The 27,904-nt window shown below is 45.6% G+C and overlaps 1 protein-coding gene across 6 annotated transcripts in view; it reads left to right on the top strand.

The window, feature by feature from the left end:
* Positions 1-27,904, top strand: part of THSD4 (thrombospondin type 1 domain containing 4) — a 435,377-nt gene that overhangs the window by 82,499 nt on the left and 324,974 nt on the right. For all 6 annotated transcript variants that reach the window (XM_053271987.1, XM_053271990.1, XM_053271988.1 and 3 more), the window contains 2 exons: positions 1,805-2,252; positions 21,153-21,252. In XM_053271987.1, the coding sequence (XP_053127962.1) occupies positions 1,805-2,252; positions 21,153-21,252 (548 nt within the window). The remainder of the gene's footprint in view (positions 1-1,804; positions 2,253-21,152; positions 21,253-27,904) is intronic.

Below are 27,904 nucleotides of genomic sequence, written 5' to 3'. Positions count from 1 at the left end.
ACTACATGCAGACTTGAAGCCCACAAACTGTACAGCCCTCCCCTATTTTATAAATAACTAGTCAATTTAAGTTGTATTCTGCTTTTTTTTTTTTGCTGCAAAGGCTATATTGGGGGGCAGGTATCTGCATCCCCCCAGTGTCTTATTTTACTCTCTCCCATGTACATGAATGGCTACCATTCATTTTGGTGAGGAAAAGGTAATTCACTGCATTGTGGTGGGGATAGAACATGTGCCCTTTCCCTGACGTGGAGTGGGCCCCCCTCCATTGAGAGAGCTTTCCCAGAAGAATTTAATCTAACAAAACTGAAAGCAACAAAAGAGGTCCAGAGTCTGTTTATGCAGTCATGTCTGTTTTAGGCTGTGATCTGTTTGAGGAGTTACTTTGAGTTACTTATCAAAAACTCTTTGATAAGAGTTTTTAAAATGTAGACAAGATGAAAGATTGTACTATATGAAATGGGTGAGCAGTTCCAACTGTCTTGCTTATTCATAAGACAATTCTACCACCCCCTTGAGAAAAAGTGACATTCAAAATGCATGGGGAATTGAAAATCTTTTTTGTTTTGTTCAATGCATCTGGTACCAATGCAAAATAAAGCACTCTCGGGGCTTTATTTATTTATTGGATTTATATACCGCCCTTCCAAAAATGGCTCAGGGTGGTATATAAATCAAATGAATGAATATTAAAATAAATGGCACCTCCAAGCTTCCCATAATGATGAACAGTTTACTAATTTACCAGTAATGGGAAGTTGGGAAAATAAGTGGCTTTTTCATGGCAAAAATGTTGTTTTGTTCAATTTTCCATTGAAAGGCATCGACTGTGTCTGCCATTTATCATGTTCTTTTATAATACATATTATATTCATTATTGTCCTTCATTTTACTTTAGTAAATTTTATCAATTTACTACAGTTGCCTTCCTCTCAGACTTCAGACTTGGGGCATTTCAGTATGTTATGGTAAGAAATTTGAAAGCTGCCTCAGCAACGATCTCTGACAAGGAACAGGTGAAGCCATGTAAGCAGTTCAAAAGTGGTGGCTTCTCATCTGGCAGGTTGAATTAACACTCTGGTTCACACATGCTTAAAGTGTCCTGATTGATTATAAACCCCAGAAGACCATAAATGCTGAAAAAGGTAAGTAAATGACTTTCAAAGATGTCTGCGACCCAAGAGACAATGGAACAGTAAGGAAGCAAATAACACCAGGAAGAAGGAATTTGGAAAGCGCCTTTGATCTGATGACAGGAGCCTGATCTCTGTAATGTTCCTTTCCTCCCAAAAATTTCTGTCGGAAATGTTGCCTTTATGCATTCTTGGTGGCTCAGTGGTATCTGATTCTAGCAACATGCCCTGCATTACAAGGGGCTTTGACGGGGACCTCACATGAGAGCTCGGCATACAAAAGTATTTTGCACACCAACCTGATCAGCGATCATAATAAAGCTATTTATTCATTTTGCACACCTTAGGGGATCTTCATTGGTTGAATGGAGGTTGTGCTTGGAGTTATTTGCCACGATTGCACTGTTCTTCCCAAGTGTGGCAAGGGAAATGGCATAAGAAGAATCCTTTGCTTCAGTGTATGGTGGGGATTTTTGGGTCCCCAGATGTTGCTGGACTACAACTCCCACCAAAGACCATTGTGGCAGGGAATGATGGGTGCTTTGTCCAACAGCCTCTGGAGACCCAAGTTGCTTTAGCTGGTTAGTATGTAAGCTCTTAAAACGTCCCATCATGGGTTTCTTTTCTTTACTGTTGCTGAGCTAATGTTTTCATTTGTTTTCTTTCTTCAGGGGCAGGAATAAAAACCCTATTGGCCCTGGGAAATATGGATATGGGAAAGTGCCCTATATACTACCCTTGCAGACTGACACGGGACAATTGCCAAGCAAGCCACGGAGGCAGCGGCAGTCTCCACGCAACACCGCCAACCCACAGAGTGCTGGTGTTGTTGAGAACCCATTTGGTCACTCGGCCAACCCCTCACATCATCATGGAAATCTGTACCAGGAAGATCGCAGAGCTCAACCCAGGTCTCAAGTTACCAGTGGCTCCTTCTACCAACAGGCTGCGCCCCATCTGCAAGTTTTCCCAGCATCTCAAAGTTTGTTTCATGGTACTGACTTGAGTGCGCATGTTCCTGTATCCCACCAGCCAGTCCAAAGCCACACTCCCTCTCAAAGAACATCGGCGATTGTGTGCACTGGAGCTTACAAGCAGTACAAACTCTGCAACACAAATGTAAGTGATGCTTTTCATGACTTTACTTTGATTAAGTAAATCTTAACCAAACTGGATTACCAAACCTATGATATGGCCACATTTGGACTACTGTGTACAGTTTTGGTCACTGTATTTCAAGAGGGACATTATAGAACTGGAAAAGGTACAGAAGAGGGCAATCAAGATAACCAGGGAGTCTAGAGCCACTTCTGTTATAAGACAAGTTTACAGCATCTGGGGCTCTTTAGCTTAGAAAAAAGGGGAGAGACAGAATAGAGGTTTATAAAATTATGCATGGTGTGGAGAGAGTGGATAGGGAGAAGTTCCCCCTCTCTTTCACAGTACTAGTAACAGGGACCATCCCATGAAAACAATGGCCAGGAAATTTAGAGCCAACAAAAGGAAGCACTTTTTCACACAGTGGAATTCTCAGCCACGGGACGTGGTGGTAGCCAGCAACTTGGATGGCTTTAAAAGGGGCTTAGACAAATGCATGGAGGACAGGTCTATCAGTGGTTACTAGTCTTGATGGCTAAAGGCTGCCTCCAGGCAGCTCTGCCAGAGCTGAGTAGCCCTGCCCTAGAGCAGGGTTTCTTAACCTTAGCGCCCCCCCCGCCGAATGTTGTTGGACTACAACTCCCATCATCCCCAGACATGGCCTTTGTGGCTGAGGATGATGTGAGTTGTAGTCCAACAACATCTGGGGGCCCAAGGTTAAGAAACCCTGCCCTAGAGGAATGGTTCAAAAACCAGTAATAAAATGGGAAACTGTTCTATTCTACATTCTATTCTGGAAAATCTATAGTATTTCTCCTTACTCTGTATGATCTCCCAGTACATACATTTGAGCATTAATTTAATTTATTAGCTGAAATGTTTTGAGGGCCCCTGCTGGCATCGTGAACGTGGGGCTTTTTCTTTTATTTGGAACAGTCTGTGAGGCTAATATAATTCATGAAGGGGAAAGAGCTTTGTTAATTGGAATCCTGGTGCTGTGTCACTTCCACCTATGGATTCTGCTTGGGGCAGTTAATTAATAACAAATTAACTCAATCTGCCTTGGTCCATTAGGTCATTTCCTCGTCGTTATACTTTTATTGTTTTTTCATTTATGGCAGAACTCGTTTTTCATGACTGACACTTTGGATCATGCGAAGTTTTAGCTTACACATTTTGGTCAGTGGGATTCTGGGAAACGGTGGGCTTTTTCCAAGTGTGCTTCTTGCAGCTTAGTCTTGTTTGTTATTTTTGAAGTGCTGACTGTTGTGCTAGGCACTGTACAAGTTCCAAACAAAAGGCAAGGCTGGTCCCGAATTGTTGCTGATGAGTTTCACACAAGAGCCAAAGGGAAAGGCATAATGGAAATAAATACAGCTGTTTTATAAGTGTCACTAACACAGATGGACACTGTTGTTGCGTGCCAGATGCAAAGATCACTGTTGGGAGAGGAAGAATGTACTTGTATAGAGTGAACTACTTGATTGCTAGCTGATACCATGCAGTTCTCAAACATGGGTCCCTAGATGTTGCTGGACTACAACCCCCATCCATAAAGGCCATTGTGGATGGGAGTGATGGGAGCTGTAGTCCAACATCATCTGGGGTCAACATCTGGGGACCCAAGTTTGAGAACCCCTGCCATATACAATACTGCAGGATCCAACCATATTTTTCCAAATTCCTGTAGGAACAGTCCTGCTATAGATCAGATCAACAGCCCAACTAGTTTTCAGCACTGGCTAGCTAGTTGCACCTGGAAAACTTACATAATTGAGCATGAAGGCAAAAGCTCCCCCTCATTTTTTTTTGTACCCACCACCAGAGGTACACTGCATCTCAATGTGGAGGTTTAGTTTTGTTATCATTGCAGTTGATTCACCACTGTGAATTCATCTAAACCTCTTCTAAAGCTACCTGAGTGGCTATCACTCACATCCTGCGGCAGTGAATTCCATTCCATACATAATTCATCCATTCATGCATTCTGTGAAGATCTACTCTTCCCCCATGTTGAATGAACTGCCCATCGGTTACATTGGAATCTTGGGTTCTGGTATGGTGAGAGAGTGAGAGAGAGAGTGAGGGTGGTGGGAGGGTGGGTGAGTGAGGCTTCAATATGAATGTAGTGTTCCCAATCCAGAAAAAGTCATGCTTACATCCCATTGAAACTGTTGGAACTAGTTAGTTGTGACCAGCTTTTGACCTATTCGTTTCAATGTGATTTTGGAGCAACTACTCTAGTTTGGACTGAGGCCAGTATTTGTACTATGCACTGTTGTATACAACACAGTCTTTCTTGGAGCAGGAGCAAGAGACCCCAGCTTTTTTCAAGTATGGCATACGTTCAGATCTGGGACCTGGCTTTCCACAGTGTCCAGACAAAAGAAGGACATTCTATGCAATCAGAGTTCTTGGTGTACAGCTTCTGCAGTTTGCTGGGTTCTTGCTTACTTCCTTAGAGATACACACATTGCATAGCTTTTTAAGAAAGGAAATGTGTGGAAAACATTGCTATTTCTTTTTAAATACTCTACAAACAGCACTGGATGAATCCACATATCACACCAATCAATGTCTATATCCAGCTCTGATTGTCCCATCTCAAAAGGAGACTATAGAGCTCAGAAAACACAAAGGAAATAATCAGGGCAGGGAGTTGGAATATATTCTCTTCAAGGGACAGCTAAAATACATGGGAGGAGAGCTGGTCTTGTGGTAGCGAGCTTGAATTGTCCCCTTTGCTAAGCTGGGTCTGTCCTGGTTTGCATTTGAATGGGAGACTACATATGTGAGCACTGTAAGATATTCCCCTTAGGGGATGGGGCCACTCTGGGAAGAGCACCTGCAGGCTTGCATGCAGAAGGTTCCAAGTTCCCTCCCAGATAGGGCTGAGAGAGACCCCTGCCTGCAACCTTGGAGAAGCCACTGACAGTCTGTATAGACAATACTGAGCTAGATGGATCAATGGTCTGACTCGGTATATGGCAGTTTCATATGTTCCAATTGGAGCTTGTTAGTTTAGTGGGCGGTGCGGGGTGGGGAGGCCAAGAAAGGACATGATGAAGGCTTGAAAAATTATTCAAGAAAGTAGGGAGGAAATTCTGTCTTAGAGTTTGGAGTCATCAGATTAAATTGGCAGTGTTTTTAAGGTGGACAAAATTTGTCTTTTTCTTTCCACAAAATGAAGAATTCATATTATGGAATTCATAATCTACCCCAAGACACCTCTGGCTCAGATGGCTTTAAGTGGGGTTAGACAAATTAAAGGACAAGTCCATCAGTGGCTACTAGTCTTGCTGGCTAGATGCGATCTCCTTGTTTAGGGGCAGGAGTCTGAGTACCTGTTGCAGGGGAGTAATGGCAGGAGGTGGGCATGCCTTCATCTCTTGCTAGGGCATGCAGATACACACGTTACCAAACACGTTTGTCTCATCCACACACTACATTTTTAGGTGTAGCTGCAGAGTTGGAAACACCTTGGATTTATGCCTCTAAAAACTGGATTGTGTGAAGAATCCTAATGGCTATTGAAATAAGAGCAATAATAATTTATCTCCTACTTACTACCTTGGCTGAAACAGAGATATTTGAACTGAAACGTGGCAACCGTGTCCTTTTCACAGCTGCATTCCCTCCCCTTCTGCTCTGAAATGAAAATTAAAATCTAACAGTGCTCCAAAGAATCTGTTCTTTTGAAAACTCAATGAAGTGTGACTAGATCAAATTCCATTCTCCTTTTCCCCCTGTTCGGAATCCCCCAACCAACTCCATTGAAATCCCAGACATTTTTCCTGGTCTTCACCCCAGGTTTCTCTTTTGTCTTGGTTTTCACTTCATTACTCTTGTGTCTCCTAGGTATCATTCCCTCGACCCATAATAGCTCACCCTTCCCCAATATTTATAGCATAGCCCATGTCTTCCTCACCTAAGGCTTAGCCAATTCAATTTAGTTCTTTCAGTCTTTCCTCAAATGTGTCCATTTAGCTCCCCAGTCTGCACATTCCCTCTCAATGACTTCCATGTCTTCTGTGCCTGTTCTGAACTGCACAGACACTTGGTCTTGTATTCTGTGTGATCAAAAATATTTTTCTGGCAAATGTGCAATGCTGAAAGTCATTAAACTCTGCATTCTCTCTCTCCCCGTGCCTGTTTTTGGAGATGGAGTTTTGATTTCATTGCCAGATCTTCACAGAGGTGCTATTACCCCTGGACTTTGGGGCTGAAGTCCAGGGCCTCCATACCCGCTGGGGTCCCTCAAATCTTCCTTCATCTGTCCTAGGTGGTGTAGTTCATGCCCTCAAGAATCTGCATGTTAAAACATAATGCTTAACTTGCAGAGGGTGGGGTGGGGGCCCTCCAAAGACTTTAGGTCCAGGCTCCAAAATTACCTAGGTGCACCTTTGGATTGACATCCTGGCATTCCTGTCTTCTCCAATTCTTCTCCACTCCAGTAGTTTTCAATTCCATTCCATTGCCTCAAAATGTGCCTAATCTGTGTTGCATTTAAGTTGCTATGAGAACGCATTGCAATTGGGACCTTTGGTGGGAGAGAAGTATTTTTTCCTCTGTGAGTTTTGTGATTGTGGAAAATATGAAGTGGCAGAGCTGACCTCTCTTCTAGGAAGATACAAGAAAGAGCCAAATGCTTTTTTAAAAAAGTGGTGGAACCTAATATTTCTGGTGTTGCCTTAGCTTGTGTTTACATTTTAAACTAAATGCTGATGGGGAGGTACATCACTGAGGCTATTCCCACAATCAGGAGAAATTGGGCTAGAGGAACCTAGCCGGATTTCTCCTGAGTGTGAGAACCACTAGGCTCGCAGGTGAGCCCAATGGCCTCCAGGCGGTTAACCCTCCAAACTACCCCTCCCCTTAAACCAGGTTTGCGGAGCGAGCTCTCCACAAACCCGGTTTTTTAAATCGTGAGTTGCTGCGGCGCAGCTCCATGCCATGGCTACTCATGAGGAGACCCCCGACCAGGAGGCTGAAAAGCAGCCTCCCGGCTCAGGGGTCTCTCCAGCATGCTCGCATAGGGCATGCTGGAGCTTCTGGGGGCCATGCGGCCCCTGAACTCCCCAGCCCCCGCCGGCTCCATGAAGGAGCCAGCAGTTGTGTGGGCAGCTGCTGCAGCCGCCCAGAGCAGACTGCTGCTCGTGTGCAGGGAGAGCAGGCTTAGCCCACTCTCCCCGCAAACCCCCTAGAGGCTCTTCTCACTAATCGTGAGAAGAACCTCACTGTCTTACTTGATCCAGTTCTGCTATATTCTTATTTATTTTGCCGATAGCATTCATAACAATCTTTTGGATCCTCAGAGGAGGAGATTCGTTGAGATTCCCCTGGTTTTCTAGAGGAACTTCCATTGAAGGTGTTTTAGTTAATGCTGAGATGCTATGTACCTAACTCTTTTGCTGTGGGTTTGGATTGCTGTGGGTTTGGATGATTAATTGATTCTGTTCAAAATCAGCTGTGTGTGCTTGCAACAAATTACTTGCATGTTACAGCTCAGCTGTCCCCATGACAAAGTGGTTGTCTAATTGCTCCATCACACAGCCAGTTAATTTTTGGTGCAAGACTAGGAAAAATTACAACCTTCATCGCAAACTGAAAATTGGCTGTGAGATGAAACTGCTGTCCTTTGCCACACAGCCTGCTATAATGTTTCTTGAAGGAACTATGTTCTCATGGCAAATTCTGGGTTGTGTGAATTGCCCCCGATTCCATGTGGATTTCACATGGTTGAAAACAACAATGTGCACCTGCTCTTAGCTTATCTGAAACCAGATTGCTACACTCCTGACATATATTTTAATGTGTCTTTAATAATTCCCTGCAGATCTGAGCATTGGCCTTCTTTTCTGCTTGCACAAATGTAGTCTCAGAAAGTGTGTGAAAGCATTCCAGCCCGTCTTCAGTTCTTTTATCGGTTCATCCAAGATGCTTTGCGTGAATATCTAATGCCTAAAGATTAAGCAGTATGCTCTCCATTGGAAGAAATTTCACTTAAAAATAGGCCTGTTGGCTTAATTGCATGCAGGTTTTAGGAAGCTATGGAAGCTGTAGTGTTCTGGAAGCCTCATTCAAAGACACTGTATATGAATTCAAGCACATGCCATAAAATTTCTTCCCCCACCCAAATGACGCAGTGTTCAATAGCTGAATGTGCAGGCTGCCAGAAAGCAAACTGTACTGGAATGTCTGTGTGGTTGAGAGCAGAGGGTTTTATTGATGTGCTTGTGTGTGCAAAAGGTTAATTTTTTCCTCCTCTTCTCAATGGCTTTTGCCTCAGACTGCTCGCAATGTATTTCCAGATGGAGCTAACACACAACTTCAGGTCTTCCAGCCTCCGCACTCCAGTCCTAGCGAGCAGTAGCCAGCTGCTATTGAACCCTTGAAGCCCTTCTCAGGCTCATACGAGACGGGATGTTAAATGCATCATTGTCCATAAATAAAGTCTGAGCAATCTTTGGGCTCTACTTCCAACATAGCAGCTGCGCATGGAGTGCCATGATCCAGACCACTGTGCAGAAGTAATAGATATCTAACATTTTGCTTCCATACTATTTTCCTGCTGAAGACCCTTCCTTTAAGCTGCTTTTGGGCTCACATAAGAACAGCCCTGGTGGATGAGGCCTATAGTTCAGCACCCGGCTTCCCACAGTGACCAACCAGATGCCTTGGGAAGCCACACAACCAGGAGATGAAGGCATGCCCCCTTTCCTGCTGCTTCTCCTCTGCGACTGGTATTTTGAGGCATCCTGGCTCTGAACATGGAGGTAGCCCTTAGCCATCAGGACTAGTAGCCATTGATAGACCTGCCCTCCATGAATTTGCCTAAGTTTCACTTAAAGCCTTCCAAACTGGTAGCCATCACCAGGTGGCAGAGAATTCCACATAAGAATTCCTAAAGCTGTTGGGGGAAATGGCCGTTTTTTTGAGAGCTCAGAAGCTCTTTTTTGGGGAGGGGAGATTTTCTCCAGGAAAACAGCATGAAAGTAGAGGGTTAGACATCATTTGCTTTGCACTGCAGTTCCCACTAGCTGCTGAAGCACTGAGCGACGGGAGAGAACACTTGGGTTGCACATTAGGATAAGCTTCTTAAGAGACCAGATCCAATTACCAGGAGAGGGGTGAGCTTTCCCGTGATGAAGACTTCAAGCAGTGTCTGGGCAGACATCTGCTGGGGATGCCCTTGCTCTGGATTGCCTGCCTCAAGCAGAAGGTTGGACTAGACGACCTCCAAGCCCCCTCCAGCTCTTCTGGGATTCCATGAACGTAGCCTCTGCAGCTTGGAATCTCATCCTGCCTCCAGCCTAAAATAACAGAACTTGCATGTTGCTTGCAATTTCTGGATAATTGCTTATGTAGACTGGCTACGACTGTGGGATTTGAGTCTTGTGGAGAAATGAATGATTGGACACAGATTTGTGGCTAGACATAGCGCACGGGATGAACTGGCACCAGTCCATGTATGTTGCTTGAAAGGCACAGCAAATGTGCTTGCTGGAGCCCGAAGCGGCGTGATGCCAGTATGCAAATGCTGCCGCACACATTCAGAGTGGTGCTTCCGGAGGGGGTATTTTGTGTTGTTCCCTGGCACACGGCTCGCTTGCAGGGAGAGAGATTTTCAGTGGCAACCACAGGCAAGGCAGAATAGCTGAACAGGCCCGGAGCCAGGCAAGCTCTTGGGAGGAGTCGGAGGTTTCCTGACGGATCACAACAATGGAAGCAGTGCCAGGAGCTGGCTTTGGGAGAGGCTTCTGGGACTGTTCATGAAAAGAAGAAAATGCATCTGCTGACCCGTTGCTTGACACGCAGCTCACACTGGACTCGTGGAGCAAGGCTGAAAACGTTTCAATTATATATAGTCTGTGCATGCTGCATCCTAGGCACTACGTGCTGTTTTAGAAGAATGATGAATAATTGGAGGAACCTGTAATTAAAAGTCTCAGCCTATGTCTCCCTCTTGGCTGGCACAGATGTTTAAAGGTTTCTTAGAAGGAGGACTATTTTATATTAACAGTAGAACCAGGGAAGTCGCTAGGGGAGAGGGGGCCTGTGTTCGCCCCTTTCCCCTGCAGCCCCTCAGAGTGAGGGAGATAGTGAAGGAAATAGAGCGGGGGCCCCCTCAGGAGCTGCCCCCCCCAGTTTCTTTGAACTCATCCACTCAATTGTAACTACACCCCTGAGTAGAATTAGGCTAGGGAAGCTCTTCTGGGATTTTCCCTCTCCAGAGCATCAAAAATTGTGTGAAATTAATTTGACTAGATGCTGTCACAGTGGGGCAAAAGCATTGTGTACACCATGGGAAATGATCTATCAATCTACCAATCTATCAATCAAACCACCATCATCTCCTTGAATGTTGTGAATGTCTGCTTCCAGCCAGCATTCCAAAGTTTGTGTGAGTAGGATATGGTGTGTGTGTCTGTGTGTGTGTGTGTGTGTGTGTGTGTGTGTGAGAGAGAGAGAGAGAGAGAGAGAGAGAGAGAGAGAGAGAGAGAGAGATATTGCTGCGGCTTTCCTTCTCAGCATGACAACCTTCCCCATGACAGGGAAGTGAAAGCCAGATTCCCCACATTTCTGAAATGCACATGTTGGGGGCTAATGAACTTACTCAGGGCAACAGTAGTTTCTGTCATCACCAAGCAAGCTGGATATTGACTGATTTACAGACAGGAAGAAGCCAAAGAAATATTTCTTGCCAACCAACCGTCTGTGTCTCTGGCTTTCAAGTCTCTGAAGCTTCTCAGCCAAGGAATGTATCTCTCTCCACATCCCTCCCTGGTTTGCATTATAAAATTGTCTCAAGATAAGCAAGCCAGTTACCACCTGGAGCAAACTCTGGACAAATGTCAGGTGTATTGATATACAAAACCTTCATTATCACAGCAAAGTATTCATAGGACACAGATTGCAGGCAGTGGTGTGGTCCATTAGGGAAAAAACCCCAAAGCCTCAGTAGCATAATACCTTTCTTGGTCCTAACAAATGGTCCTAACAAATGTCCCCAAGTTCAGTGCAAGAAGGCTTTTGAATTCCCATCACTCTTCTTCCGGCTAGATGTTGAACAAAATGACAAGGATGAAGGAGGGCAAAATGCAGCTGGGTATGATGCCGAGTCCCCAAAGCCTGCAGTTTGTAAGAGCATCTGAAGATGGAGCTTGGAGACGTTAGTCAGAGTTAATTAGATGAGATTCTGCTAGGGGCAAAACAAATTTCAGGTTGGGTTGCAGAAATAAAGAAACAGTACTAGCTCTTTCCCATGCTTTGGAAATATAGCTTTTTCTACCTCCAATTTCAGAGGCAGTATGCATATAAAGGAATCTTGGATATGAATATAATAACTGTAACTTTGATATAACCATATTTTATCAATGCACATGTGCATGTTGGTAATCCATAGGAAGAAATGTAGGAATGAACTCAATGCAAGCTGTACATTCACAGTGCATTGTAGAAAACATGGAAAAAAAAACTGGAATCATGGAGAACTCTTAATGCATCAGATTCCCTTTGGGATGAAAACTGAGTAATCTGAAACTCAAAATCTGGGGAGAATTTTTGGGAGCATCCTTAAATATACTTGGACCTTTAAATATTGCTGAGAATCTTGCCCCATTTCAAATCTTTGTTCCTCTCCCTAACTCAATGCAGTGTGGTGCACTAGAGTGTGGGTTTGACCTTCCCCCACCCCACCTTCTCCTGGCTTCTGTAGAGCAATTATAAACCCGGTTGTTAGCTACTCCAGGCAAAAGTGGACTCCAGGCACTGGAAAAGGCATGCCTTTTGGAATGGGCACCACCTTTGTTTATCTTTGCACAGCAATTTTACCCACCCCAAAGCCTTTTAGAAAGAAGAGGTGGCAAAGCTACATAAATAGAATTTTTAAAGCATCCCTGCACCGTGCAGCCAGCTGAGGAGCCAGAAGCCGTTTAGTGCTTAGACAATCTTCAGACTTTCAGCCAGTTTTGTCAAATGGAAATAACTTTTCATTGGTTTCTTTTAACTGAGTGCCTCTTGCATTACACACATTTTCTATAAATATGACTTTCTAGGCGAGGGATATTTTGATGGGCTTTTTTGAAGGTATAAAAAAAGCAAGGCTGTAGTTGAGAAGGAGAGCAGCCAAGCGTGTGACTGCAGTTGAAGGATTTCGGAATAGCAGTGGCCTTGGTGCCTGGCTGGGATTGCTCAGAGAAGATCCCTTGGACTGTCAAGACTGAAGACGTCATTGGTTGTGCATCTCACAGTGAACTGGGCTCCAGCAGAAACTTGGAAATGCAGCGTTAGGGACTCTTTTTTTGTGGGGTGTTTTTTTCCTTCTGTTTTCCAAATTTGTTCTATTCTATTTGCTATTGGCCCTCGAGGCTTTGGGGAGACTGGCCAAGTTCAACTGGTCATGCTCTGGAAGTATGCACAAAAGATTTAGTCTGGGAGAATTCTAAAAAAGGGGGCCACCTAGAGTGTGACTTTGAATGATGCATCTAATTTGATAGATTTGGGGTGCTGAATCTGAATGTCTATGTTAATGGGCCATTTGAGGCTGTTGTCTTTCAGAGCTAGCTCAAGTTGCTATAGATATTGCAACAGTGAACCATATATCTGTGAGTGTGCCTTGTTTATGAGCCATCGTGTGCAGTAAATGTTTTTCATAAAGCAACTTTGACCAAGTCCTGTTACAAAGTAGAATGGTGCAACTATTATATAGGATTTACAGTGTGGAGAGGGCTGCCATCAAGTCCTATCACAAGGGAGTCAGGAAACAACAAGTCATTGTGGATTGAGTTGAGCTGGGGAGGAGAGCTGAAGGCTCTTCTTACAAGCAGCCAAACCCAGGCTGGGGCAGTAGAGTTGTGTGAATCAGCTTGACCTCGAACCGGGCTCGGTTCCGCTCGAGCCAGACCCCTCGGGTTGGTTTGGGCCTGGTTCAGGGGTTCCATTGATGTTAAATTTTGTTGGTTTTTTTAAAAGGCGGACTTACCACTGCCAAGGGTTTCAGTGGCCTTGGGGATGCTGCTGCAGCCGTGGGGTGTGTGTGTGTGTGTTTCTCTGGTGGTTCCCCTCGCCTTGCCAATCTCCCCCCCAGAGCGGGTGGTGGTTTCAGCCCTCTGTGAGTGCGTGGTGGCCATTTTTGACTCAGCATGCCAGTAGCTGAGCTAGGAGGCATTTGAGATTCTGTTTCCCAGACTCTCAGGCAGCAACAGATTCTCTGTATGAATGTCCAGGCCTTAAAGGTGAGGCATCTTTGACTGCTGAAGTTCTCCACTCAAGTCCTCTCTTTGACTTGTCCCCTTCTTTGCAATGGGGATTTTTGTGAAAGGGGGTGGACCAGTGAAGAGGGTCAGTGGAGGCATGCCGTGGATTTGAACTTTCTAAGCTTCCTTGGAGAGCTCATTTGAGTTTCCTGAGAAAGCTTGGAAAAACTGAACCATTGATGTGGTGTGCTGGAGGGAGGTTGCCTATTGCTAGCCATAACGCCTGTCATCACAATTGTCATTTATGAGCAAGATATCATCTGTACTTTCTCCAGTGTTCTCAACCAGTGGTTGTACAAAGCATAGAAGGTTTGTTGGACTGCTGAGTTTTGTACTGTTGGACTCTGTTGGCACAGGGCTAAAGCAGATAAATCTGTTATCCCGTTGCCTGCTTCTAAACGTTGTGGGGGGAAATGTATGGGTTGTGTTAACACTTGTGTGTGTACACACTGTGCAGACACACTTTTCCAGAATTCTGTGAACTATGTTGTTGATCTCCCAAGATGGTACTAAGAGAATGAAAATGCAAGTCCTTATATTTGTTCATTACATTGCTTTCTAAAGGAATATAATTGTTTCCAGGAAAGGCATTCAGTCCCAACAATGCTTTCTTGGTTGCATCTGGTAGGGTTGTACAGGTCAGATTCATCACATTTCTGTTTTTTCCATTACCAGTGTCCAGGATGAGTGTTTGGCTGATATTAGAAGAAATGTGCTAATACAAGTGAGATAATATCGGCATCACCAGATGCTAAATGCACAGCGATTGGGCCATCCTCCTTTAGTTTTCCTTTCCTAATACTCTGGGGCCCATTTCTCAAAATATGGCTACCCTTACCATTCATGTTCACTGCTCTATTCTGCCTCCTGTAAAGGTGCCTCCTGAAGTGATGACCTTATTTTGCCTCATGGGGGAGCTGCACCGGTTGTGTCATGGCCCAGCCTGTCTCCATCCCCTGCCTCAGTAGTGATTCTGAGTTGGATGCTGATGGGGTGGAGCCATTGCCGGCCTCCATCTATCTAACGTATTTTTACATTGCCCCAAACCCGAGTCTCTGGGTGGTGTACAATAAAAATAATGCAAATTAAACAAAACAAAAAAGATTAAAACATCAAAATCATTTAAAACCCAACATTAAAAACAAATAAAACTATAAATCTAATTCAAAGCCTAGGTGAACAAATGTGTCTCCAGTGGCTTTAAAAAAGTTGCCAGAGATGGGGAGGCTCTTATTTCGGCATGAAGCGCATTCCAAAGCCCAGGGGGAGCAACGGAGAAGGCTTGTCCCCAGTTAGTTCCCAGACGAGCTGGTGGCAACCATAGATGAACCACTCCATATAATCTAAATGGGTGGTGGGGCTCATGGTGAAGAAGACGTTCTCTTAAATACCCAGGGCCTAAGCTGTTTAGGGCTGTATAGGTAATAACCAGCACCTTGTATTTTGCCGAGAAACGTATCGGCAGCCACAATATGAAACGTGGGGAGGCAGACCCAGGGCTTGCCCTGTCCAGACCACACCACTCAGAGGATGAGGAAGCCCTGGGGCTGGAGCCAGCTGAAGAAGCCCCCTCAGGGTTAGGGCCCCCAAGGCCACACCTGTGGGACTCAAACCTGCCACAGTGCCAGCCTCTACCATGCTCCCAATCACCATGCCCTCTGTGAGCCAGGGAAGAGCCATCGGAATGGAGGAGGAGCACCAGACTCTGAGCAGTGGCCCCTTTAAGGGACAAACACCCCGGAGATGGAGTCTGATCTCCAAAGTACTTAAGGGCTCAGTCTGCCTTCAGGTCGTGGCAAAGACAACTTTTTCCCCTGGGACCTCTTTCCAGGGCCTTGCCTTGCCCTGCCTCACCTTACCTCAGCCTTGCCCTAGCCCGGATTTGGCCTCAGCTTCATGGGCTCCTAGGACAGGACAGATTGGAACACGGTTGTGACGTCAAGTCAGTGTCGACTCCTGGAGACCACAAAGCCATGTGATTTTCTTGGTAGAATACAGGAGTGATTTACCATTGCCTTCTCCCATGCAGTATGAGACCTTCCTATATCGCTGCTGCTCAATATAGGAGTTTACACTAAGGTAATTCACACAATCAGTACTTGGGTAGAAGATCCATTGTTGAGAGCATCCTTGGGGGCTGTGCATGCTCCTGTTTACTGATCATGTGTGAGTAAAAAACAAGCTGGGTGGCTGGATCAGCTGCCAGCTCTGTCACAGAGCCAGCGGGGTCTGTGGGGATTGGAGTCCACACGGCCCCCGGAAGTTCCAGGATGCCCCATGCAAGCGTGCAGAGCATCCTGGAGAGACCCCTGTCCTGCAGCCTCCTTGTTGGGGGTCTACTTGTGTTTCGCTGCGTGCCGCCGCAACACACGACCAAAAAACCAAGGTTCACAGAGTGATTGCTCTGTTAACCTCATTTAAGGGGAGGTGGATTTAATGAGGCTAACTGCTGGGAGCTGCGAGGCTCCCATTGCAGCACACGATCATCCCAAAGCAGGCTGGGCTCCCTTAGCCCACTTGTGGGTGATCGTGGGATCACCCACGATCTCAAGGTGTGTTTGTGATTGTCTGCTAAGCAGCAGGAGGGGTTTTCCTCTTACCTCATTAAAGAGTTAGGGCTGTTGGGAAGGATGGAATCCTCCTTAGCTGCCACTTAGCAGACAATTGCACCCCCCCGCCCACACACACACCCCCCTTGTGTTTTACTCACACATGACTGGTAAATGGGAGCGTTCACAGCTCCTGAACTTGGGTAGGATGCATCTTCTACCCAAGCATCCATTGTGTGATCTGGCTAGTGATCCTGTTTTATCTCCCAATATGCTTCCAGGCTCAAATTAGAGTGTTGGCTTTTGAGGCTAAAGCCCTAAATGGTCTGAAGCTAGGATGCCTTAGGGGCTGCCTGCTCCTCTACAAATCTACCTGGCCCGTAAGATTGGCCGGAGAGGTCCTGCTCTGCTGTTCACCATGGACAGAAACTGGGTTGGTGGCTACCAGAGACAAGGAGGCTATTCTTACAAGGGAGGGAAACTGGGCTAAAGAAGCCCAGCCTGGTTTTTGCCCATCGTTAGAACCAGCAGGCTTGCGGGTGAGCCCAGTGGTTCTCTGGTGGCTAGCCTGCCGAAGTAGCGCTCTCTTAGCCCAGGTTAGTGGAGTGAGCGCTCCGCTAACCCTGGTTTTCTGGTTGTGTGCCGCCACGGCACGGCTCCGAGCCATGGCGACACACAAGGAGACCCCTGCTGGGAGGCTGCAAGCAGCCTCCCAGGTTCGGTGGTCTTTCCAGGATGCCCTGCGCGCTCGTGTGGGGCATCCTGGAACTTCTGGGGGCCATGCGCCCCCCGATCCTCACTGCCCCGTTGGCTCTGTGAAGGAGCCGGCGGTTGTGTGGGCGACCGATCCTGCTGTCCAGCTACGAGCAGCTGCTCATCTGCTGAGAGAGCGAGCTAAGCCTGCTCTCTGCGCAGAACCCCCTTAGGCGCTTCACACCAATCATGTGAAGCGCCTCAAGGCCTTTTCAGCGGCAGCCCCTCAACTGTGGAACTCCTTTTCTAGCACGATCAGCCTGCTTCCAAGTTTCCTTTTTCAGAATGTTTTTAATAATTTTTAAAATTGGTTTTTTATGTGCTGTGCTGCTGCTTTGCTTTATTTGATTGTAAAGTTTCTATTTGTCAGCGATTTTGTTACTTCATCTTAAAGGAAAGGAAAAGAAAAGAAAAGAAAAGAAAAGGAGGGTGTTTTATTTCCTGCTCTTCCTCCAAGCAGCTCAGTGCAATACACATGGTTCTTTTTGTCCTCACAACATCCCTGTCAGATTGGCTGGGTTAGGTTGAGAGATAAGCAACTAGCCCAAAATCACCCAATGAGTTTCATAACTGAATGAGGGTTTGAACTTGGGACTCCCCAGTCTTAGTCTGACACTCCAACCATTACTCACACTTGCTCTAAATATAAACATAACAAGTAAATAAAAGGTGCACCATAGCTGAAACTATAGGACACGCTTTCTCTTGTAGAAGAGTAGACAGTTTTGTAAGATAAGGTGCTCACCTTAACTTCTGCTTACATGCTGCACAAGTTAAGATGAGCATCTTAACTTACAATTTCCATGCTTTTTAGCACATGGGTGGATTTGCAAAGTGCTTTACTCCTTCTCTTGAATCAGATATCTTTTAATTAGATATTATGTATACATGAGAGAAATAGAATATTGATAAATGGCTTTGCCTGTCTGTGCTTCATCAAAGCATGTTAATGAGGCGTCATAGCTTGAGAAACCTCTGGCTGACTGTAGCAACTAGAGGTCCTGACAGTTGCTACAGCCACCTGTGGAGAGCCCCCCTCCAGCCCCCTCTCAGCAGCACTTAGATCAGAGCCATTTGGACAAGGTGAATTCAGGTGTAGAGCTGAAATCCAAGAATATAGCAAAAGGTTTGGATCCCATTGCACTTCTAAAAATGATTGAGAATTGAAGCTCAGTCCCTTTGCTTCAGCCATAACTGCATTGTTGCCATATAGCCAGGAGTCATGCCCTGCTCATCACATTTTAGATTTGAGAAATTCAGGTAAGCTAATATTATTGGCAGATGACTGGAAGAAAAAGGGAAGGTTCACAACAAAGAGGTGCTGGGGAGAGTTATCTGGAGGAGCTGTAACAAATACAAATCAGCAAGGCCGGATGTGGTCCACCCTAGGGTCTTTCTTTCTTTCTTTCTTTCTTTCTTTCTTTCTTTCTTTCTTTCTCTTCTTGAAGAATTAATAAAGGAAATGGCAGAAACCCTAGAATTACCAATAAATCTTAGGAATTTAGAAAGCTAGCAGATGGCTTGAAAGGAAGAGCATGCATCATTGTCTTGGAAGGAGGAAGGCTTTGGAAATGGCTCTCTGAGTTCCTGAAAAGGGAAGCATTCTTCAGTCTCTGAAAATGGCATGGGTTTTAGAATGATTTGGGTGAAAAAGAAATAATGCATATAGTTGTCTGAAAAAACTGGAGATAATGAGCCTGAGGTCCAAGCGAGATGCAATTTGGAGTCCTATGATTCTTTTCCCCAAGTTTAAAAGAAATGAAATGAAGCCTGAGAAGGTTGCAATCAAGGAGGTTGGGGTGTGTGTGTGCGTGCACACACAAGGGAATTTCTTAACCTGTTCCCCTGCTGCAATTACTATGAAACTCACTGTTGACTGCTCCTTTCTGACCCAGGAGAAAAGACATGGGGATGCTGCACATCTTGTGCCCTTGTCCTTCTCTTCAAAGTAATAAGTGAAATGCATCTTGGGATCTGATTCTGGAGATCTGTCAGCTTCTAAGGGGCTTTTGGATAAAGGCCACACAAATGCCATCGCTCTGTTGGGTGCTTGTGTGCTCAGATGCTGGATACCTGTAAAATTAGCCCAGCTGTTCCAGCGCTGCACTGAGATGATGCACTTTTGGAAAAGAATCAGTGGGGGTTACTTCTGTTACTGAAATGGTCCCAAAAAGCAATTAGTGTTGACTAAGAGCTTGGAACAGCCCCACTGGTGTGACCCACAGGCAGGGGCGTATCTAGGGGTAGGGCAGGCAGGGCATGTGCCCTGGGCGCCACTTGAATGGGGGCGCCATTTTGTAAAATTATTTTTTTTTTAAAAAAAAAGGCTGCCAAAAACAAAATGGCCACCGTGCATGCTCAAATGGCCTCCGTGAGGCCCTAGGTCATGCCAGGCCTTGCAGAGGCCATTTGAGCATGCGCAGTGGCCATTTTGTTTTCAGTGGCCATTGTTTAAAAAAAGATTTTTTAAAATAGCCACTGCTCATCCTCAAATGGTCCCTGAGAGGCCAGTGGGGGGAGGAGGAACCTTTGCAAACCCCCCAGCCTTTAGGAAGCCCCCCGAAGGGGCTACAGGTAAAATAATAATAATAATAATATATAATATAAGTCACTGTACACATATTCAGATTGGCACTATGTACAGAGAATCAGGGCTTGTGAATAATGAGCTGATGCTTATGAGCTAGGATTGTATTCATTTGCTCTTACTTTGCTTCTTGTGATAAGTGAGTTAAATGTGATGTCTTGCTAATATGGCTATTAATGGTGAATTTGTCTTTGAATCAGTGTGAAATCCTTAATATTAAGGCCCACTGGGAGTTTCTTGCTCTCTTTCTCTCATTTTAACTGTCTTTCTGAAAGACTAGAATATATTCCAAGCAGTGACACAGTTTACTCTGCATATCCTTTAATTATTTACAGAGTATCTGGGAAAAGTCAAATTATCCATTGATTTTTAAAACTTATGTAATGGTGATGCTACAATGCATAGTAGAGAATTAGACAGGCACTTCTGTTTAGTTTTCCAAGTACACCTCCACATAGTATTTGGGTATTTCATGAGCCCCAGCATACTGAAATTTGTAGTTTTCCAGCATTTTTTGATCTGGCTAAGTCCACTGCTAAAATAGTTTTTGAAATATTAAAAGATTAACGAGCCTGACTTGTATTTTTCAGCTGATATTATGGTAAAATTATCTCAAAGATGGGTGTCAGATGCTTGGACAGGGGGCGCAATTTCAGTGTTTGCCCTAGGCGCTATTTTCCCTAGATACGAAAGCCCTATTCTGAGGTTTTAAAGTGCCATTCTAACCGCGTACGTGCTCACCGTCACTAACAAATACCATGCTGCTCACGTTTGCAGTGGCACTTCTCTGAACAAGGAAGCACCATATCCAAGATGGTGGGTGATTCCATGACCGTAAGGCTGGATTGCCCCAGCCTCATGATCACCGAAATGCCCACCATGACAGAGATGGAGAAATACGGTGGTAAGCATGAGCAGTGCAATGTTTGTGAGTGACAGGTCCAGGGCGGGACTTGAGCTGACCCATTTGCGCTGCTGTACATGGCTTTTTAAAAAGTCTGAAAGGGGCTTAAGGGATGCATCACTTGAGGAAGGTCTGCCCTTTCACAGAAACTTCTAAAAGTGAGTGTGCTCTTGCTTGTAAATATCTCTCAAGAATCTTGCTCAGATCGACATTATTATTATTATTTACATATATTATTATTTGCATTTTTTATCCCGCTCTTCCTCCAAGGAGCCCAGAGCGGTGTACTACATACTTAGGTTTCTCCTCACAACAACCCTGTGAAGTAGGTTAGGCTGAGAGAGAAGTGACTGGCCCAGAGTCACCCAGCAAGTCTCATGGCTGAATGGGGATTGGAACTCGGGTCTCCCCGGTCCTAGTCCAGCACTCTAACCATTACACCACGCTGGCTGCAGTCTTGCACCCTCCCTGCAGAACAGCTCCAGGAGGGCCCCAGCAGAACCCTTCCTTCCATCAGAAGTCTCCCCATGGAGCCTGCTGCTGCTCTTCTTGTCAATTGTGCTTAAGTCCATCCAAAGTCCCGCTGCCATGCCTAACCTTCAAGTGGACACTCTTCCCTGGGGGGCGGGGGAAAGCGGCGATTGTGTTTCAGAAGCCTCTCAATGAATCTTTGGTGAAACTCTGCCAAAGCACCATATCCATGATGGCGGGTGCTTCCCAATATGTTAAGAGAGTCCCTGATTAAGTGTCTATTAGAGAGATCACATTTTCACCTGTAGGGTAGGATGTGATCTAGCATTAACAGAGACAACACAACAGTGACTCAAAGTGGGTTGCTTCTAACATCACAATCCTTTGCTTTATTAATAGGCATGTCCTGAAAACAGAAGCATCCGGGAAGTGCAATGTGCATCATACAACAACAAGCCTTTTATGGGTCGATTCTATGAGTGGGAACCCTTCGTGGAAGGTAAGGGTGGCAGATCTCTGCTGTGTTTTAATGAGTGAGTTTTGGAGAGATTTCCCTCATTTCTTTTGGGGAGATGTTGGCCTAGTTCAGATCATATTAGAAAGCATAGTTTGGCCCACAGGTCAAAGCTTCGGTTCCCCAGATGTTGTGGGACTACACCTCCCATCATCCCCTGTCATGATGGCCTTTGGGAGCTGTATGGAGGGGAGCTGTAGTCCAACAACATCTTAAGCCCAGGTAAGAGCCCCTGTTTTCAATGATTGCAAACGAGCTGTGGTGAACCTCGCAGGCTCTTCCCTTTCTCCCTCTCCCATGCTCAAGAGTGAAAGGTTTTGCTCTCATTTAGGAGCAGATCCACTCTTCCAGGTTACAGATGGTCTTGGGGGAACTCCTGTCTGTTAAACTGGAGTTAGAAAAACTCAGGATATCAAATCAGATCAAACTATGCCACTGTTTGCCATCTTGGCTTGTTCTAATTGCCTAACTAGTTCTCTGCCTTTTGGCTAAGATCAAGTGTGTGTGTGTGTGTGTGTGTGTGTGTGTGTGTGTAACTAGTTCTTAAAAGTGAAAGTGAAAGCTTTCCTAATGGACCTTGGAGAAGCTTCTGCCAGTCAGTGTAGACAATACTGAGCTAGATGGACCAATGGTCTGACTCGGTATATGGCAGCTGCCAATGTTCCTGTGACCAAGGGTGGCTGAGGCTTGTTCATTCATTCATTCATTTAGATTTATATGTCGCCCTACTCCCATCGGATTCAGGGCGGCTTACAAGCAATAACATACAAAGCAACACAGTTCTATAAAATACAACATACATAACATCATAACCACAACCCCATGCAGTACTCATTACAAGACATTTATTTATTTTATTTTATTTTTACATTTATATCCCGCTCTTCCTCCAAGGAAGGAGGTGTTTTGCGGATACTTTCCCTACTTATAGATACTTTCACTATCTGCCTCCATACTTGAGTTTCTCCTCACAACAACCTTGTGAAGTAGGTTAGGCTGAGAGAGAAGAAGTGACTGGCCCAGAGTCACCCAGCTAGTCTCATGGCTGAATGGGGATTTGAACTCGGGTCTCCCCGGTCCTAGTCCAGCACTCTAACCACTACACCACACTGGCTCCTAATAAGCCATAATAACCATGGATTACGAGATCACTCTACGACCAGCTATCTCAGCGACCAAACACCCGATGGAACGTTTCTGTCTTGCATGCCTTACGGAAAGCCAACAAATCATGGAGAGCTCTGATATTATCCGGTAGATCGGATTCATGACAATAGACCAGGGCTGTGCAAACTTGCCCCTCCAGTTGTTGTTGAACAACAACTCCCATCACCCCCAGACACACTAAATTGTGGTTGGGGGTGTTGGGAGTTGTCGTTCAACAACAGCTGGAGGGCCAAGCTTGTCCATCCCTGGTTTAGACAGTCATGTGAACCAGGTTACTATCGGGCTTTCAGTGCACTGCAACATTTTATGTACATCTTAAGACAGCAGCAAGGAGCATATGCCATTGCACTCTCAATGACATAATCGGGAGTGCGGTGGGACCCAAAGCTCTGGCTCAGAACAGGGCCTGGAATAGACCAAGCTAATTTCTGAGTTCTGAGAAAAAATAGTTTGGTTTTCTGAGCCCAGTTCTGAGCTTGGTTGAAGACATTTGCCTCATCACTGCTTTGCAGACCTAAATACTGTGAAGACGTTGCTGCATTTAAAAAAATAAACTTTGGAATCAATGAGTCTGAGATTGCTTTGAAGACTTCCTGGCTGACCTGTTTCCTTAGAAATGGGTTTAATTTTTAAAGCTTTGACATTGCTGTTTGTTTTCTTTTTCCAAAGCATGGGCAGGGTGTTAAGTATGCATTTCTAGAGCCCCTGCAGTGATATATTGCTATAGATTTCATTTAAGGATGTGTAAAAACATTTGCAGGTGAACATTAGGAACCAGCTGTCAAAGATTACAACTCAACTAGTCCTCTATTAGAGGGTGGGTGAGTTTCTCCCCAGGAGATGGGGTCAATGGAGGTCCTCTTACACTGGAAGAAGGAACACATACCTTACAGTTGGCACATTCACATGAGGGAAGAGGGCTGGTCTTGTGGTAGCAAGAACAAATTGTCCCCATCAAGCATGCAGATTCGCTTCCCAAAGATATCTACTCAGGGGAATATCTTAGAGTGCCTCATCATGTAGTCTCCCATTCAAATGCAAACCAGGGTGGACCCTGCTTATCAAAGGTGGCAATTCATTCTTGCTATCAGCTCTCTTCCCATATGTAACTAACACTAGATAAGCAGTTTTGTCCTATATAGATTGGATTTAGGGTTAATTTGATGGAGGGTTTGGGCTTTTAATATTTCTTTTCAAGTGGTATTGTGTGTTTTGCAGATACTTTCCCTGCTTATAGATACTTTCATTATCTGCCTCCAGACAATTAGGATGCAGTGTGCTGAGTAAAGAGTAAAATGATGGTTCACAATGATCAGTTCTCCTTTTGATATTTGTAGGCTGTGAAAATATGTTTGTCATGAGCTTTATGGAAAAGGCAGTAGCAGTCCAAGAAGTGTAGTCTCTAACTACAGCTTGCAGCAACTGTCTGTGTCTCTGTATACACACACTGGAAGAATGAGTGAACAAACCAACTTCTTGGCTGAGCATGGTGGCCCCAGGGAATGCTAGCTCAGGCGATGCTGTAATTATATGCACATGATAATTGGTTCCATACTGAGGGCAGAGGCTGCTGCTGCTGCTGCTGCTTGAAGCAATAACTGTGTTTGCTACTTCAGAGACCTCCACTTTCCCACAATTCAGCAGTGATTACTCATTCTCTATGGTGCCAACAAATAAAGCTCAGGGGTTTCCAGTTATAGCTGCTACCATTTCTTCTGCACAACATGGCCCATTGTAGGGAGGGTTGTACTTTACACCTAATGTTTGCATTGGATTGCTTGGAAGGGCACCTAAACCATAATTTGCAGGAAAGCCTGAATGAGGGAATTAAGAATAATTTGACCACCTTTTAAAAAAGTGTCCATGTTATTCATACACTTTAATTTCTCCCTTATTCTGTGTGGTGCAGCTGCAGTTTAAAAGCATGTTTTATCTGCTACTGCTCCAATACAAACTTCTGTCTTTAAAAAAAGAAAGAAAAGGCCATACTTAAGGGATCATAAACTCTATCAATTTAGATTCTTTAATGAAAAATACTAGTTTATATTGGAATCGTAGAGCCTCAAGTTTTATTAAAAACCAAACTGAAAGATGGGGGTTGAGGAAAGCAAGAGACAGAGGCTAGTCTTTCTAATGAAGAAAAACAGAAGGTTAAAGATGTGAAAAAAGAAAATATGAGCAATTTGTAGGGAGCTGAAGGAAAAGCTCTGATATATGAATTCTATTTTAAGGTGATTCTCCTAATGAAGTCTTAGGCACAATTCTCTAGTGGATATTGGCAATTCCAATGCTGCTGGAAACCTGGCCCCATCCTGGGCGCTGTGGATTTGCCCCACCCCTTACCTGAACACAGGTCAGGAAAATCAGCCACAGTTGTTCGGGAGGCGGCAAGTAGGGGGCGCCAAGGAGTGCACATAGCACTGGCTCTCCTCCAGTTGCTATTCGGCCTGGAAGCAGCACCCTCTCACTTGCCTGCAGTGCAACTTTGCTGGTCATCCTTTTGGGAGCTGGGAAGGGCTCTCTGTGGACTGGCTCTCTGTGGACTGGCACATTTTGCCTGCCTTGCACTTCTCCTCTGAGTTAGACAGGTCCCCCTGGTCACAACTGGCAGGCACAGCGTGGGTCTGTAAACACTTAGGCTAGACTTTGAGCACCATGCGGTACACATCTCCAATAAGAGGAGTCCCAAGTTAGCCCTAGAGGCTTCATGGCTCAGGGAGTCCTGACTGGGGCTTCTGAATTGGGAAACATCACCTGTCTTGAAGGCTTCATGGCTTGCTTGGGCCTGGCAGTGTTTCCAGATTGTACCTTGACCTTGCACGATTGGCTAGGAAGAGCAGCCCCCAGCCTTACGCCTGTGACTTCACTCTGAACCAGGTGCATTCGCCCAAATAGAATTAAGCAGGAGGTCCAGAAGGGGCCTTCACCCTAGCTGAAGACCCATGCTGCTGGGTGTGTGTGGACTGCTGGTCCCCATGTTTCTATTTGCTGTGAGTTCAATAAAAGTTGTGGCCCTCTCCTCCCAGACTCCCATCTCATCTCTTTAGTGGGCAGGGAGGGAAGTCCGAGTGCTGTAAATGGAATACTTTAAGCCACCTATATGTACCAAACAGTACCACACAGTGATGGGTTCTTCTGTGATAGAGGTTTTCAGACAGATGCTGGATGGGCATTTGGCAAGGTTGTTATAGCAGATTCTTGGACTAGAAGACCTTGAAGGCCCCTTCGCACACTTCGTGACGCTATGATTCCATAACCACTGTATTGTGGTAGTTCAAGGAGAGGCTAGGCCAGAGCCCTTTCCTCTGAAGTTTGGGCTTTTCCAACTGTGAAGGGTTTTTTTTAATTGGGAGAGCATTAAAATACAGGGAATGCAGGATCACCCCTGACTTTCTGAAATGGATCTTGTGTTTGGGGATGATCAGTGCATTCAGAACAAAGTCGGCTACATGAAGATGTAGTGCTAGGAATACTGTGGTGTGGGGGTGTCTGTATGGAGGGAAGGAGGGGTGGGACATGGATACGTACATGAGCAAAAGGCCCAAAGTAAAAGAGGCCTTTAAAGCTTTGCCAAAATTGGAATAAATGATGTCAGTGTGGTCCCGAGGCACTTTCCCTTCAGAGTGGGGAGCCATGGATACATCTTTCAGCTGGGCCTGTGAACTGGCTCCATTGCATTTGGAAGAAATGTTCCAAGCAGAGTCAGTAAAGTAATCCATGCTCTCTGCTTCCTGCGGGCTTGTAAACTCTTGGCTCGAACAATGAAGACAAACTCTGAAGCAAAAGCTGATGTTTTATTGGCTGCCCCAAACTTTCACTTCGAGGCTATTATTTCTCTCTTTATTTATGCCAGGGGTCCTCAGACTTGGGTCCCCAGGTGTCATTGGACTACAACTCCCATCATCCCCATCCAAATGGCCCTCAGCCGCATCTGAGAATCCCTGACTTATGCAAAACCATTGTCATTCCAGTTACTTGATACTGAAGCTGAAGGATGAATTATTTTTTCATCATTCATTCCAACAGGGGCGGAGGCACTATTGGGCGAACGGGTTCAAAGAACCTGGGCCGCCACCAATCAGGGGCTGCAAGTGTGGCCCCAGACACGCCCCTGTGTCTGATGTCAGATGCAGGGGGTATTATTTTGGTCCCAGACGGGGCCGCGTAGCCCCGTTTGGAGCCAGAATCAGCCTGTGCTGCGTTGGCAGCATGGCCAGAGTGACTCTCCGTGTCTTAAAGGCAGACAGAGCCACTCCGGGTCTCACTGACAATCGATCTCCCTCCCATACGGGGCCACACAGCCGCGTTTAGGAGAGAGATCGGCCCACGCTGCATTGGCATTGTGGCCGAAGCGGCTCTGGCCCGTGCTGCCCAATGCAGTGCAGGCTGATCTCCGTTCCAAATGGGGCCGTGCAGCCCCGTTTGGAAGGGAGACTACGCCCCCCACATCTGATGTCAGATGTGGGGCGTGGCTAGCTGGGCCCTGTGACTGACATCAGATGTGGGGGGTGGGGCCAGGGGTCCATGGTGGTGGCTGCACACGGACCACTACCAGCCTCCTTATGCTACTGCATTCCAATTTACCTTGAACACACTAATTTGAGTTAGTGACCTGGCAGATGTTTTGACAATAACCGTGCTTATCTCTAGAAGTGATCCAGCTGTGTTTCACCCACCCATGCTTCCAATAAGCCAGCTTTATTAAAGCTCTCTTTCTCATGGCAGAACATAAGAATAGCCCTGCTGTATCAGGCCCAGAGAGGCCCATCTAGTCCAGCATCCTATTTTGCACAGTGGCCCACCAGATGCCGCTGGAAGCCACAGACAGGAGTTGAGGGCGTGCCCTCTCTCCTGCCATTACTCCCCTGCAACTGGTACTCAGAGGCACCCTGCCCTTGAGGCTGGAGGTGGCCCACAGCCCTACGACTAGTAGCCATTGATAGACCTCTCCTCCATGAAGTCATCCAAACCCCTCTTAAAGCCATCCAGGTTGTTGGCTGTCACCACATCCTGTGGCAGAGTTCCACAAGTGGATCACGCGTTGTGTGAAAAAGTACTTCCATTTGTTGGTCCTAGACCTCCTGGCAATCAATTTCATGGAGTGACCCCTGGTTCTAGTGTTGTGTGAGAGGGAAAAGAATCTTTCTCTCTCCACTTTCTCCATGCCATGCATGATTTTATAGACCTCTCTCATGTCTCCCCGCAGTCGTCTTTTTTCTAAACTAAAAAGCTCCAGGTGTTGTAGTCTTGCCTCATAAGAAAGGTGCTCTAGGCCCCTGATCATCTTGGTTGCCCTCTTCTGTACCTTCTCCAGTTCAACAACGTCCTTTTTAAGATGTGGTGACCAGAATTGTACACAGTACTCCAGGTGTGGTCGCACCATAGTTTTGTATAAGGGCATTACAATATTATCCGTTTTATTTTCAGTCCCATATCTAATGATCCCTAGCATGGAATTTGCCTTTTTCAC

Source organism: Hemicordylus capensis, chromosome 10, assembly GCF_027244095.1.
Source record: "Hemicordylus capensis ecotype Gifberg chromosome 10, rHemCap1.1.pri, whole genome shotgun sequence".
Taxonomy (NCBI): Eukaryota; Metazoa; Chordata; class Lepidosauria; order Squamata; family Cordylidae; genus Hemicordylus; species Hemicordylus capensis.
This window is presented reverse-complemented; position numbering and strand designations above follow the sequence as displayed.